The 16,354-nt window shown below is 36.7% G+C and overlaps 1 protein-coding gene across 1 annotated transcript in view; it reads left to right on the top strand.

Moving 5' to 3' along the window:
- The window catches only part of pcdh11 (protocadherin 11), a 215,852-nt gene that overhangs the window by 128,109 nt on the left and 71,389 nt on the right, over positions 1-16,354 (top strand). Inside the window, exon 6 of the mRNA XM_057850790.1 lies at positions 3,839-4,037. Coding sequence (XP_057706773.1) covers positions 3,839-4,037 — 199 coding nt within the window. The remainder of the gene's footprint in view (positions 1-3,838; positions 4,038-16,354) is intronic.

Here is a 16,354-nt window from a genome sequence, read left to right on the forward strand (position 1 = left end):
AATGAAAGGTTCTATGCATCGCATGAATATTTTGACTCTGTAGAAGTTGGAATGATGTGGATCAATCAAATCGTGTAAGCTGTGTGGCGAAAACCAAGGCAAAAATAAGGAAAGAAAGAAAGAAAGAAAGAAAGAAAGAAAGAAAGAAAGAAAGAAAGAAAGAAAGAAAGAAAGAAAGAAAGAAAGAAAGAAAGAAAGAAAGAAAGATAGAAAGAAAGAAAGAAAGAAAGAAAGAAAGAAAGAAAGAAAGAAAGAAAGAAAGAAAGAAAGAAAGAAAGAAAGAAAGAAAGAAAGAAAGAAAGAAAGAAAGAAAGAGAGAGAGAGAGAAAAAAAAAAAGGGAACTTTAACCCTTTAAGGTCTGGGCCTATTTTGTCTGATTTTGCATGCCTTTGAAGTTGCCTTTATATTTCAAAGAAAGAATTGTTTACGATGGCCTGGTTTGGTCCCTTTTTTTGTGACACCTTGAACTTTATGTCCAAACTGTTGTTTCCTTCACTGACCAATTATAAATCATAATTTTGGGCCCAAAAAGACCAAAAATTCCAAAATCGTTTTGTCAAAATTTTTAATATTGATGTCCAATTGACAACCAAACATGCGTAACGAACCGTTTTGAAACTTTGTAATATTTATTCAACATGTTAGGATGAACATTCAACCAAAAAAATTTAGAATAGTATTATATTTGACAATTCAACATAAACAACAGGTATAGCCATAGGCGTTTTTTGCCTTTATACATGCTCTAGTCAAAACAGGTTATATACAGCAGACCAAACAGTGAAGAACAGTGAAAAAATATACCATCTAACACAAAAAGTGTTTAGAGGCCATCTCTTAATGAGTTTAGGTATTGCAGCCCATCACCTGATGAAGACTATGTACACACAATCAAGCTTCTTGAACACACATTTATATACACAAATTGAAAAGACTGATTGTGGGAAGAAAAAAATATATATATAACATTGGGAAAAAAAGCATTTTCAAAAATATTTACAATAAACAAGTTAAAATTTTTTCAGACATGCCACTCCGAAAAGTAGTTTCGTCCTGGAATTAGACACAGGGCTACATCACACAGACCACATTTCCATGGGGTGTCGGTCCTCTTTCCACCCTTCCATTTTCATTTCACTTTACTTTCATTGTCACTATAAATGTACATGAAAAAAAGTCAGTATTTATGAAAATAATAAAGTATAAAATAAAAATATATGCAGCAATAAATAATAATGGAAATCTATATGTATGACGATAGAAAGAATACCATAGCTGAATATGTGCTACATCCCTAATCTGCATATAGAAAGAAGAACACCACAATTATAAATTCCTGCCTTGGTTACACGCAGTGCACGTACGACTTTGATCTGATATGCACATTTTATTATTATATACACAAACACACACTTATATTGCATCAAAATTAACTTTGTCTTGCAATATCAAAAGAAACTTTTTCAGCATGAAAAAAAAAAAAAAAAAGAGTTTGCTTACCTCTGCTCGTCGATGGCGTCACCCACGTGTTCAAATCCGTCACTATCTTCACTCGAGGACTCTTCCGAAGAAGACGATGATGACGAATTTGGACCATCCTCTTCCTCAAGTTGATCAAAAAGCACAATTGCTTGCGCTAAATTTAATTTTCCGTTCATTCTCAAAGTCACACAAAGTCGCTGCTCGATCCAAACGGCCATCGCTCGCCACCTCGCTGCTTCAGAACACTCCTCCCTCTCGTTCGGTGGAACTTCGCACGGCAGTTATATTTATTAAAAAAAACGCATTTTGTGCTTCCACTGTGACTTCGAAAGGGTTCGTTTGATTTGTGTTTTTTTCATGGAGCTTCCGTTTTGAAAAAGGACAAGAAATGATGGAAATATAGACATAAACAAATGATCCATACAGCGTTTTAATGTTTTTTTGAGAGGACAATAAAACTATAGAACTTAAATGACAATATCTCATGTTTTAGTTGGTCGATTGACTTCAAATAATAACGAGAGTAAACCGCAACTTCTGCACTTTAAAACGAGACCAACCAACGGCATGTGGGTGACGTAATTAAAACGTGAGGGCGCTTCAAAGACGACGTGCGCTGAGGACGCGCCGGCGCGTCCTTCGACTCTCAAGGGTTAAATGTAGGCTGAAACTAAATCAATACTGAGTATAAGGCTAGATTTATGACTTGTATCACAACAGATGTAGTTATAGAAATGTACTTTTAAAGACTCTAAATTGAACTTGATTGTTTGTTGTTTTGGACTTTTAAAATATTCAAGTGCAGTATTGTCAAAGTGAAAAAATCAGTGCCAATGTGACTTTTATTTTTACAGTTACGATCTCATTTTACCCGAATAATTCGGTGCCATATACAACAATAAGTGGCACATAGAGTGGCACATAGATGTACATCCCTTTGTCGCCATACTTTAAGTGTCTGCGCAAGTCATGGGAAAGCACGCCTGCGATCCTTTGAGGTTTCATTTTATTCACGTATGGACCTACTACCTTAATATGACTGCCACTTTGGCTGTCTTTTGATCAGATGTAATGAAAGAAGAACAATATTTTATTGCAAGTACCATGTTCAAGCTCTGTCTATTCTGTGCTGTTCAATTTGAAACCAGAGAAATTTTGATGAATCAATATAAATGTAAACTGTTTTGATAAAACATAATTGAAACCCACTCAACTTGTTTGTATTTTATGTTTTTTTACGTCTTTCTGAACTGCACTTATTGTGCACTTCATTATCATTTAGAGATGGAACATCCATCTGTATTCCGCCCCTCTCCTCCCACATTCAGTCCTATCAAGGATAATAGCTTAGTTATAGCTGCATTATACTGGGGAAGGAAATATATGTTGGTCAAGAGACACCCCCACGGAATCTGGAAGAAGCTAGGTTGTGTATTAATTATTGTTTTTAATACAGCACTTCCACCATAATGTTGTTAAGGTAGCAATGACAAAAACAAGATAGTCACTTGTGGTTAAGTTGGATTTCTCTATGAAAAGGGAAGGGGGATCTCTTATCGGGTTGAATAACGGGATGACAAAAATTCACCGCAATAACTGAAGCCGAGGGTGTAATTACATTTTATGTGTTCTTTACGTCCCTGCACCACAGCGACGTGATGCATTATGATGTTACCTAGGGAATTGTGTGAAGACATGAATTCATGCCGCAGCATGTAATGACCATGACAATGCTCAATTCCACCAGTGTTAGCTCAATGTCAGATTGAATTGGGCCTGTTCTCACCTTACTTGTTTTTCCCCCCTCTGCATTAAGTTAGAAAATATTATGAAAGCGAAAAAGATCAAAACAGCTATGAAGATTACTCGTTGTGCCTTTATGCTAGGATTGGTTGTAAATTATTTGTTTGAGAAACACATGTTTAAAGATGCCATGAAATTATGTTTCTTCTTATTGTCCCTTCTTAAAAAAAAAAAAAGTCTCAGCATGATATTGTGGAAATCTCAAAAACAGTGGTTGCCCTAGTTTGTATTACAATCTGTGCAAAATTATGATTTGGCGGTAAATACATAATGTAATTTTTTTTTTTTTCTTTTTCTTCAACTGTGGGACCATGTTTGAACCATGACGACCTAGCTGTTTCACTTAATGCTTTCCATTTTCTCTGACAAAATGAATGAGAAGGTTCAGTTAATTAATTATGCACAAATGGATTTATGAAAAAATAAAAATGAAAAACAGTGCAGGCACAAATGTGAGACCATGAAAACACACATTTTACTTTTTTGACCAATTATACAGAATAATTATTTAGAATTTTTGTACTGAATGCTCCTTTTCCATCATGTTACCAGACCCAGCGCCGAGTGACGTTCCATCTTCCAGATGGTTCCCAGGAAAGCTGCAGTGATAGTGGATTGGGCGATCCAGAACCAAGTAGCACGGCTAGTACTTCCCAGGCGCTTCCATTCAGCTTACCCCATGAGGAGTACTATGAACAAACATCGCCTAATAGTCGCACAGAGGGAGATGGAAACTCAGACCCGGAATCAAGTGAGTAGTTACACAGAAACACACACACGTACATTCCCCTGCCCCACGCACGCACCCACATTATAGTACAGTAAATATATATCAGTGTTATCAAGCAATTGACATTTTTAGTTGCAGATAATCAACTTTTTTCATAGTTAAGTCGCACATTTTTGGAAAAAAAAAATTCTTATCTTTTTCTGTCCCATTATTTTATCAAATTTTGATACTAGCAGCGTCAAACGATTAAAACACTTTTGTTTTTATATATTTTTATTCTATATACCGTAATTTCCCGAATATAACGCACACTTTTTTCCCCCAAAATCAAATTGTAAAATCATGGTGCGCATTATAATCGGGTACATGGATTTTTATTGACACGGCCACGTTGTGTTGAAGAAACTATGCGGCAATCCGTTGCCGGCCATTACGGTACTTGAGTCACCATTTTGTTTCGGTAATACTTCACTCTGATCGGCCGAATGATTTCGTCTGTGTTAAATTCTGCTTTATTCACTCTTCATAAAGCACAGAATTTAGTTTCTAGAACTCATTTGAGTCAACGTTTATTGCAGCTCCGCAACTCGGACCATAACAAACGTAACAACACAGACTTCCTGTGTCCTTCAACTATATCTGTCCCTCGGGAAACTCAAACCCAAATTAACAATAGTTCCTATTGTTACTGTCGTGTCGACAGAGATGAGTTCTCTCGGATTTCCGAATTACGTTCTCACTTTCATTTTACCGTATCAATCCATGGAAGAAACATTTATTCATCATGATGAAACGAGCAAGTTATACAACAGCCTTTAAAAGAAAAGTCACATATGTTTTGTTTTCTCCTAGATTCTGGTAAGTTGGAGAAGTTGTAAAATCATATTATTACCGTAAATATTGTCAGTTTATGCTAATGTTTTGAACTACCAATGTGCTATGCTTGTGATGTGTTTCACCAGTCAGTAAAATGACGTTTCTGTATCTGTACACGAGCTCTGTTTTCTTGTATTCTTTCATTTATTGGTGCTAAAATTAGGGTGCATGTTATAAACGGGTACAATAATTTTGGCTTAATGGAATTTACAAAAAAATTAAACTACAAAACGAGGTAAAGTGATTGAGCTCACCAAAACACTGCCACATTTTGGGTTAAAACGCCAAAGTTACATTTAGCCTGAGAATTTGGATTTCACCCCGATCCTCCATGTCCTTGTGCCCCAAAATGGTGAGCTTCAGGTGGCCGCGAGAGGAGAGTGAACCTCTTGGAGCCTCCACGCTGGAGGTTCTCATGGACCTCGAAAATGTTCACATTCTTTCATTCAACACGTTCATTCAGTTTATCAGCGCATTGCAGCTAAATGACAACAAATGCCCCAATCCGCCTTAGAGTCCCACAATTTGGGCTAAAAAGTTAATGTCACTCTTCTCCCGATCGTCCGTGTGCTTTTGGCCGCACATAGTGTTTCTCGGGCGGGCCAAGAGCAGTGCCATGAACCAGGAGGTTGCTCGCTGTATTTTTCCTCCAAAGATGCTCGAAAACTACCATAATGGATCGCGCCAAGTTGCCAGGCGAGTTCACGCTTGTCACACCGCCTCAACGTGCCCCATTTCGTGCATTAAAATCCAACATTAAGTTTCGTCTGATAACCAGTAATTCACTTTGGCTCTCTAGTCCATCTCTGGTGGCCACAGGATCATGTGCATTGTCTTGAAGTCCAAAATACGGAGGGTGGGCAGGGCCACAAATAATCGTGCATTTACAAAATTGACGAGGTCAAAGGAGGTTTTCCTTAATAAGATTATTAACGCGTTTAACTGGCAGCATTCATATATACACTTCTATACGTATGTCCAAAGGTGTATTTATTGTGGATATATTTGTGGCTTTTGAAAACGCGTGTGAATCTTGTATGTATTTGTTTATACATTTGTGAAACAAGTCTCTCCCGATAAAGGGGTGAAATGCTGTCACTACTAGAGTTAAATGGCCAAAACTACCTCCTGATTAAGGTTGCTTTATTTTTATTTTTTTTCACAATTAAGTTCCAGTAGGGATTTTTTCATCGTTGATCCTCATAGTTGAGCAATAATAATTTATAGACATAGCAATTAGTTATTCCACCAATGTGTGTGTACTACTATCATTATTTAAAGGTGTTTATCTAAGTATTGCACATACAAGTATGCAGCACCAAAATGTCCAATTTGCTTGTGTAGTTGAATTTCTGTGGCGATTCTAGATGAATCAAATAATTCGCAGGACAGCTGTCACTGTTTATTTTGTTTTCCATTGATGTTCTCCATGAAGCAGGCATTGAAGTCACAAACATACACAACATAAAAAAAAGCTGAATTAATTGGCCACAGGGAAAACAGATACAGCAGACACCCCCTCTTTCCTTCCACTGTTAGTTGTGATACAAGGGAAGAATCAACATAAACACACCCCATCATGGATAAGCCATTAGGTTCCTGTTCAATATCTCATTGCCACAGCGGTACCAAGAGACATTTATTATGGTCAGTGGATCTTGTTTTACTTTCAGTTGCGACATTGCTTGGCATGCTTTTCCGAAGTGTCAAAAAAAAAACAAAAAAACATTTGCCTTCAATGTAATTTCTAATATATCTAAAATTTTATGGACAGGTGGGATTAAATTACTTGTCAAACATTTTATAACCACTGTGTCATTGCTGTAAGTGAGACAACAGGCCTGGGTGCATCAGCCTCCCTAGCATCTGTGGTGACAGGTTTGGGCCCGGGGTGTCAGCGCGAGTGTGATTGTGAATACATTTGTTCGACAGTAGACAAGTCGGATGGCATCCCGTCGATGGCTTTGTGTTCATTTACATGCAGAGGTCCTCCCATTTGCATTTTTTTTCTGGTTTTGCTTTGTGATGGAAGACTCGCACGATACGAGAAATCTTATATTTACTAGACAAAATGGCATTCGCTTACCCACCTATGAAGCAGTGACTTGTTTAAATGTGCGGCAAAGACACAACCGTAGATCAAACCTCTCCTTCACTGAATATTTTAAACCACACACATAGTGAATTTCAAATAATCTCATTGATATTCATTGACATAAACATCTCATATTACATCCACCTGCTCAGTCACCGCATTTATTACTCACTTTACTGTTGAAATAATATTTGTTAAAGCACATCCATTTTGAATAGAATATCAGCCTATTGACAGGACATTTCTACATGGATACATTTGGTTAGTGAACATATGTGCAAACTCAACTTTATGTAAAAGTCAGAGGAAATAACTCTGTGGTCTGTGAAAATGCATTAAACAACACAAAATGTAATCACACTCTTTTAGTGTGCAGACATTATCACCAGATTAAATCCATACACATACGGGAAGATAATAGTCTTTTATTTTTTAGTAAAATATTCCTGATAATTAGAAGTGCAGCCAGAATTTATATGTTGTACTGTTTTATGAAGTATTACATTTGCTCCAATTTTGACACGAATGTAAAACAACAACAACAAACACAACTAATCAGATATATTTAGATTAAAAACAGAGTTTGTGTACATGAAAATCCTATTTCAATCAGATATTGTCAAATGTAACTGCATTATACAAGGATTTACAGAAGTGGATACACCCTAACACCAGCAGTTCAATAAAAAAAGCACCCAAGGTAAATCAAAACTACAGCGAAAGCCCCATCCAATAAATAGAGTGTAAATTTGAGGTGCACAGACCATTAAATAAGGAAAATGATTGCCAATGCAGTAATGCTTGCATTAAACCCAATGGGGGAAAGAATCAGTCACAGCAAACTCAACTGTGTATAACGTTTAAAACATTTATATGTATTGTTTACAGGATTGCACTGACTGTAGCTATGCACTGTAATTCAAACCTCTGTTGCTGGCATATTTGCTACATGCCATACTTAAGTGGTCTCTAATAATGGATGACTTAAAACGCAAAACTCAAGCTAGTTGAATATTATGTTTGTTACACGATATACTAAAATGATCTGATAATCAACACACATTATTTAATCAATGTTTTGCAAACACAGGCATTGTCTTGATTTCTTTGGCTTCTGAAAATGTACTTTACCAGTTAGCAGATGTGTGTCTACCTTTAGTTTGTTGATACTACTTAAGTAATTAAATGTAATTCATACCTCAAAACAAGACTGTAAGGTGCTTAATACCTGCTACAATCCAAATAACATAGCCAAAAATGGCTGAAGCGGACCATAGCAAATGAACAAAACTAAAATTAAAAGTTGTCGATTATTAACTTCAATACAAGCGATTGACATCTATCGACATATCTATCAAAGTATGGAAAATAAGTGACCCTATATTGGTTTAAAGCATCACTTACCATAAAAAATATATTATATTAATATTTATTAATATATTAATAAGGAGGTGGCCATTAAGACAGAAATGTGCATGAATAACCACGAGTGATGATTGGTATCTCGAGAGGCTATTGTCAATTATACTGTTTGCAATTAATTGGTATGGTTTGACAGCACCACAACGACAGTCAAACATCGAGTCAGCGTAGTCTGCAATTTTATATCTATTATATCTGTAATGCTGAAACACCCTTCACAGGCAACTCCAGTTTTTAGTTGCAGCAAAACCAGAGGCCAATGTTTGGCACGTCACTCTGCTTGTAGCAGGCCCAGGGGTGGGGGATGCTTACAAATAGTTTCATCAACGAGAACCAGGCACTGGCCTGGCAGTACCGTCAGAAAAGAACCGGAAATAAAAAATGTACGCGCATGGGGAAAAAAAGGAGAAAGGATAGCTTTTAGATGCCAAAACTTACTAATATGTAGAAGCAAGACAGCTTTTGTGTCTAAAGCTAAATCATTTCCTAAAAGTGTTTCAGCCTGGACCTAAATGTCAACTAACATTGAGTAATTATATGTCTGAAAGCGCATGTGACATTATTGTGACAGTGTAGTTCTTTCTTTAAGCATGCATTGTTATTAGTCCACCCACTCTAGAAATAAAGTTCATGTGACATTTTTGTTTTTATTATTTATGAGTTAGAAGGCTGTTGACTTTTTGGGCTCTTGCCAGCTACCCTTCAGGCTCAGTACCTCACCATGCCTCCATCAGTCATGTGCTGTCTTACATTTCGTAAAACATTGTTACATTATTCGATGTGTCAACAAAATGTTGAAATCTTCCAAATATGAGAAACTTGTGAACTATCGACACAGACCTTTGGAGCAGACCCTTTGCGTCAAATTGTGACACTTGCAGGATATAATGATATGCAATGTTAATTTGCATCTCTGCGAAGCATGCATGAGAGTTGTCAGTGTGTCATAATGACTCATTGGCTTCTTTTTCCTTTTCAGCACATTACTGCAGACAGTTTTACTCAGTGTAGTGTTGTGTTTTTTTTTTTTGGTTTTTTTTGGTGGGGTCGGGGTAGAATAATCTATGCAGGAAACAATGACGTCAACATTTCGTAACCCAGCATGACTCTGTACTTTTCTCCTATGCAGTGACAGCAGTAAATCATAAAATCATCATCATCATCATGTTCAGTTTAATAGTTTATCAAATTATGAAAATAAGTATAATCTTTAATTATGTACAATTCTTTGTTGTTTGCATTTGTTAAGTGTACTGGATAGGTTATGCTAAAATAGGATGCTGAGGTCAGATTTTCTGAATTAGGAGCTCTATCATGTCTCCAGGTGCACTATATAATAGTCAGTGTAGCAAATCCCATATTTGTCCTATTTGCATCTCCACCACCCCCACTCAAAAGTGGTCTGATTTTTACACTGTTAATTGTATTTGTCTCTTTGTCATTTAGAGCAGCAAATTGGGTCTTCTTCGACCTTTATATCTAGCGGTAATGTTGGGATTGTTTGTGGATAGTTAGGCTTTGCAGTACTATAAGCTTGATCTGTGGCATATGGCTTTCAAATGACCAGCTTACACCTTGTCTGTCTAAGATCTAAATCTGCTATTAAAATAAGACCATCCCCTTTTTAAGTCCCTTTAAACACTGCAACTATAATAAGATTAGGGCTTTAAATAGGCTTCTGAGAATTATAAACTCAATTTATTATAAAACTGACTTACTTCATCTTAATAGATTTAAATCAATGTTTCTTTCCCCTTTTTATATCTGAATCTTTTTTTTACTGTGTATAATATTGTGTCTGAAGCTTGTGCGGCATATTTCTATCTTTTTTATGCCAGTAGACAAATAATCTGATTAAAGGCTTGCCTTGTGAATGTGGAAGTAACATTCTGAACTCTCCCGAAATGTTCGTAATAGCTTTTCGACTTAGTTTCCAGCTGACTGATTTATGACTACCTTATGTATGGAAAAAAAACACTTCACTTGATCTGGTGCAAGAGGAAAAATAAAATACACTAGCACCATGTGATTTTTTTTTTTTTTAATCTGAACTCTCTACCTATTATGTCTCACACCCAATGCCAAGCTTACACTAAGACTGGAATTCAACTGTCTAGACACAATCTGCCCATGAAAAAAAAAAGGATTTCATAGCAAAAGCTTTATAAGTGTGATAGGAGCGAAGCGGTACCAACCTCAGTACACCCGTGAAAGTGTATGCTTTACACTTCGTGTTCACTATTGTGTGACAAATGCCTGGTACAGTTGGTTTGCATTCATTATCTGTATCTTTGTTTCACTTTGAGGTTTCGCAGATACAATTAGAAGTAATGAATGTGCTTCTTAATTACATTCATTTGTGCAAATTTCCGCAGCTCCATCGAATTTTTCTGTGGAAACACTGTGACACTGACCCATGGCATATCATTTGCAGTGCAACAAAAATCCATTCAGCATAGAACAATTAGCTGTAATTAGTATTACAATATCATCAGTGACCATGAGGAGAGACAGTACTGACATGAGGACACTTGTTAAATGTCCACTGGAGCAAGAAGTAGATAATTAGCTGGCCACAGATTACGGGTGTAACAGTATACTAAAATATATTTTATGCATAGTAATGTACTATAGTTTCTTTCGATTCTCATTTAGGTTAATTTTCAGCCCAAAAAGCCAAAATACTTTTTTTTTTTTTTTTTTTTTTTTTTTTTTTAATCGAAGCAATAGATTTTGTGTAATTGAGTGCAACCTATTTAAGTGACATTTATCATTAACAATAAATCAGAAATGTTTAAAATTAAAAAGGAATTAAGAAATTAAATTATTACACTTTTAACAAATATTAAAACTTAGTTAAAAAAAACAAAAACAAGCAAAACTGTAATCTTTAAACCCTTAGTAGCAACAAGGGGTGCTTGTCTCATTAGTCACCTGCTATAGTTACTGTGGGTGGGCTATACTGATACATTGGCAGGTTTTTTTCTCTTTGATAGAAATGCCCCTATTGGCAGTGACACGTTTTACAACCTTTCACTTTTCACTACTCTTAAGCATCAGTGGGCCAATTAAGAGCCAAGTCCCGTGCTTACGGGGGCATTACTGCTGCTTGTAGAAAGGTGGCAGAGATCACTTCTCATTTATTTTACATCATGACCTTACATATTGTCACTCTCGCACACACTCTAGTCTTTCACTGCACATTTCTGTCTTTTTACCAGCACCGTTTGAAACCTGTGTGACCCATACTGAACAAAGTAAAATGGTAACTGTGAATTTTATTAGTATGAAATATCAGTGTTGGGAAAGTTCATTTTCTATTTGAACTAGTGCAAATTGCAGTTCACAAATTTTAAAACGAACTGTTCAGTTGATAGTTCACTCCAAAGTAAACACCAAAAACTATCTATAATGAAAATTATATGTTCTTACGTTTGGTCATGCATGCACACGAAGGAAAGTTCTCCTCACACACATCCTACCATTTGGCTGTGCTGAACTCGACTGCACTACGCTCTCTCACCGTTAACGTCTTCCCCATGCAGTTAAGCTTTATTTACACTGTATTCATGTTGCACATGTATGTTTATGATTTAACTCGATTTATATTTAGCACCATTGGGTAATATTGAGAGTCCAGCCAAATGTAAAATAGTGCTTACCGTAATTTCCCGAATATAACGCGACCTTTTTTTCCCCAAAATCAACTTGTAAAATCATGGTGCACATTATAAACGGGTACATGGATGGAGACAGAAATATATATATATATATGTGATTTTTGTTTTGTTTTTTTGTTTCGGTAATACTTCACTCTGATCGGCCGTTTGTCTGTGTTAAATTCAGCTTTTTTCACTCTTCATAAAGCACATAATTTAGTTTCTTGAACTCATTTGAGTCAACGTTTATTGCAGCTCCGCAACTCGGACCATGACAAACGTAACAACAGACTTCCAGTGTGGGTCCGTCAACTATATCTGTCCCTCGGGAAACTCAAACCCAAATAACAATAGTTCCTATTGTTACAGTCGTGTCGACAGCGATGAGCGCTCTCGGGTTTCCAACTTACGTTCTCACTTTCATTTTACCGTATCAACCCATGGAAAAAACAGTTATTCATCATGATGAAACGAGCAAGTTATACAGCAGCCTTTAAAAGAAAAGTCATATCTGTTTTGTTCTCTCCTACATTCTGGTAAGTTGGAGAAGTTGTTAAATCATATTATTACCGTAAATATTGTCAGTTTATGGTAATGTTTTGAACTACCAATATGCTATGCTTGTGCTGTATTTCACCATTTAGTAAAATGACATTTCTGTATCTGTACACGAGCTCTGTTTTCTTGTATTCTTCTGTTTATTGGTGCTAAAATTAGGGTGCACGTTATAAACGGGTACAATAATTTTCCCTAGATTTTACAAGTAAATTGGGGGTGCGCATTATACACGGGTGCGCCTTATATTCGGGAAATTACGGTATTCGCTGCCATAAAAGCTTTGGGAGCAAAAGTCTCCGTGTTTGCTAAAACAACACAGCCGTGAGAGAGAGCTTGGGTTACCAGTATGGATAGGTTTCCGCTATTAAGGTTTGTTTTTTTATAATGCGTTTTAAACTTATGGCTTTATTTTCAGTTTTGTCAAAAAGGCTCTAATTCAGAACTCATGAACAAGGTTATGAACGCCGCTTAAAACCGCCAGAATGAGCGCCGTCACAGTTTATGTTCATGAGACAGAAATATGATATGTTCAATTCAAGTTCGCCCAAAATATGAACGATCATTCATTGAACGCATTTATGCACAACACTGTGAAATATTATGAATTCATTTGATGAGCTCATAATGATTGCCTTTATGGTGGGAGATTTTAATGTGGATAAGATTATTGTGGATTCTGGTGAAGCAGCAAATTTATTCACAACTAGACATTTCTTAGCTTAACAAATGATTGACAAATGCAAATGCAAATCAAATGATTATTTCACTTCTTGTTGGATAAGTATTTATTTTCTTTGTTCCTCTCTAGTTCTCAAAAAAAATAAAATACTGCAGCTTTTTGTTTCACCTGTTACTATTTCATTTGCAATCCTCCCTAAATACAGTAGGGTTGTCACTTGGAAAACAACACATTATTGCAATATCATTTTGTTTACAATCCTCCCCAATTACTATCGGTTTGTTATTTGGAAAACAACACATGTTTGTGTTATTTGTATTATTGTCTGTTTTCACTTTTCTGAAAAGTGGCAGAGTTGAAGATGTTCTTATCAAAAGTGACAATTTCATCATGTTGATGAAGATATTTGAGATCTTTGTGTACTTCATTCATACATCGCCTAAAATGGTAATGTGCCATGCTCGTTTTTTTTTTTTTTTTTTTTTTTGTGTAGCAGTTATCCAACAATGTACAATATAACATCTTCAAACTTCCTTTTCCTTCCACATCATTTGAACCAGTTTTCTCTCACTGCTATAGAGTCTCACTCATATAAATAAATAAGAGCTTTTGTGCCTTCTGGCTCCCAGAACTTTTTACAGCTGCCCCAGTGGGCCTGCAACAGAGCTAAATGAAGCAACAGTGAGTATTAACCTACATAGATTGGACCGTTCCTTTTAAGATGGTTTTATTATTTCTTTTTTTTTTTTTTTTTTTTTTTTTTTTTCTTTTCTTTTTTTTTTTTCTTTTTGGGACCGGCGGGGGTTTACAGCTGAGTCAGAAGGGGATTTAGATGGACTCATCTGTATCCTTCTCAACCGATTGGGATTTGGTGAAAGTGCTCAGTTCTTGGAGGTGAGGAGGAGGGGAAGCCTTGTTTTATCTGGTTCAAATGCCACACTAGTCGTCTCAGAACGCAAGAGAGAGAGACGAGTTATTGATTTGGAGGAGTCCAGTCAGCTTTCTGAAATCTCTTTCTACCCTCCTTCAACTACTAAAAAGTGTCGTGGTCGAAACCTCTTTTCCACAGTGTTTTTTAAACGGTCTTTCACTAGTGTCTCCTGTGATGTTGAACGTAAAACACTCATTTAAAGACACAATACGGGTTTTAAAGAGGGATCAAACACAATACAGTCATTTTCACATTTGTTAAAGGGAAACGGTGGCTGGAATTCACCACTCTAGGTTTTTTTTTTTGTTTATCATACAGTATAATTACATTATGCAAAACATCCCATCTGAATTGAAAATGTGACTAGATTTGTGTAGGATTTAAGATAGCCCAATACAGTATTGACCAGAAAGTGATGCACCTCTCTGGACCGAAAAATGGCCAGATTGGGATTGCGTCAAGATCCATCACCATGAGCATAAATCAACTAACTGACCATTAGTGCTAATTCTCTTAATTAATGAAGCAATGTTGTAAACGAAAACAGACTTATCAGCAATCTGATGAGTTTAAGACAATAGTTAAAAGCAAGAACACATTTGCTGTATGATGATCAGAACTACAACCCCTAGCAAAAAGTATGGAATCACCAGTCTCTCATTCAGACATTTTATCATGTAGAACAAACTGCAACCCCTAGCAAAAAGTATGGAATCACCAGTCTCTCATTCAGACATTTTATCATGTAGAACAAACTCAGATAACAAGCTTGAAAAATAATTAATAAGTTCAAAAGTGCAACTCTTTAGCATTCAGAAACACTAAAATAAATGAATAAAAACATTGTGGTGATCAGTAAATGTTACTTTTATAGAGCAAGTGCAAGGAAATATATATGGAATCACTCCATTCTGAGGGGAAAAAAATATGGAATCATGAGAAACAAAGAAATAACAATCAAAACACATCTCTACTATTTAGTAACACCACCTCTGACTTTTATGACAGCTTGCAGTCACTGAAATGGACTTGATGAGTATTCTTCATCAATTTGGATGAGTCTTTCTCCAAGGAATGCTTTAACAGTTTTAGCTCTGTGGCATGATGCACTGTCATCTTGGTAAATGACAAACATATTTTCAATTGAAGGGATAAATCAAAGGGTAAATCTCACTGGAACGGCACCTAACCAAAGTTCCAGCATCATCACCTTGTCAAGTGTCAAGAATCTACATTGGACAAGGTGTCAATAGTTAAGAATCTGCATTGGACAAGGTGATGACCCCGGAACTTTGGTTTGGTGCTGTTCCAGTAAGATTTACAAAGATGACTGCCTGAAGAAAACATCAAAATTCCCTCAGTCCTTGATGATATGGGGCTGCATATCAGACAAAGACACTGGGAAGATGGCTGTGGTTAAATCTTCAATAAATGCACAAGTATCATTGAAATTTTAGACAGCTTTCTTATCCCTTCAATTGAAAATATGTTTGTCATTTTCCAAGATGACAGTGCATCATGCCACAGAGATAAAACTGTTAAAGTGAAAAAACTGTTAAACTCATTGTCACCAGTCAACCAGTCTGAGATGATTCCAGCTAAGCCTGTCGCAATATGCAATAATTCCATTTATCGCGCGATATATAAAAAAGAAGGCGGTAATTTTTCCGCTGCGATTTATCGCCTCGCGTGCACGTGCGTGCGCGCGTGTGGCAGACGTGCTGTTAAAAGTTCGGATTCCTCGTTACCAACTGCGCAAAATGCATCTTCGTTCCAGGTCCGGCAAAAACTAGCGCCGGAGCCAATCGTTCCCATTATATCCTATTGTTCAACGTATACCGGCCACGTCAGTGCTCCGGAGTGACTGTGGACCATCTACGGCGCGCCGGTGCTGTTGACGTGTGGCCACTCCCGTCAGGAGTGACATTTCACGCGGGGCGGCTATTTTTCAGCACAACGCCGGATATTTACAACAAAGTCCGCCAAAACATTGTTACCGACTTGGCTGCGACGAACAACATCGCTTTGACAACGAACAGCTGAATGAAATTAAGAGCGCTGTGCTTCAAACGCGTCCTGTTTATAAAAGTCGATTGTCAAATGCTGGTTGTGAGTAGT

Source organism: Corythoichthys intestinalis, chromosome 11 (assembly GCF_030265065.1).
Source record: "Corythoichthys intestinalis isolate RoL2023-P3 chromosome 11, ASM3026506v1, whole genome shotgun sequence".
Taxonomy (NCBI): domain Eukaryota; kingdom Metazoa; phylum Chordata; class Actinopteri; order Syngnathiformes; family Syngnathidae; genus Corythoichthys; species Corythoichthys intestinalis.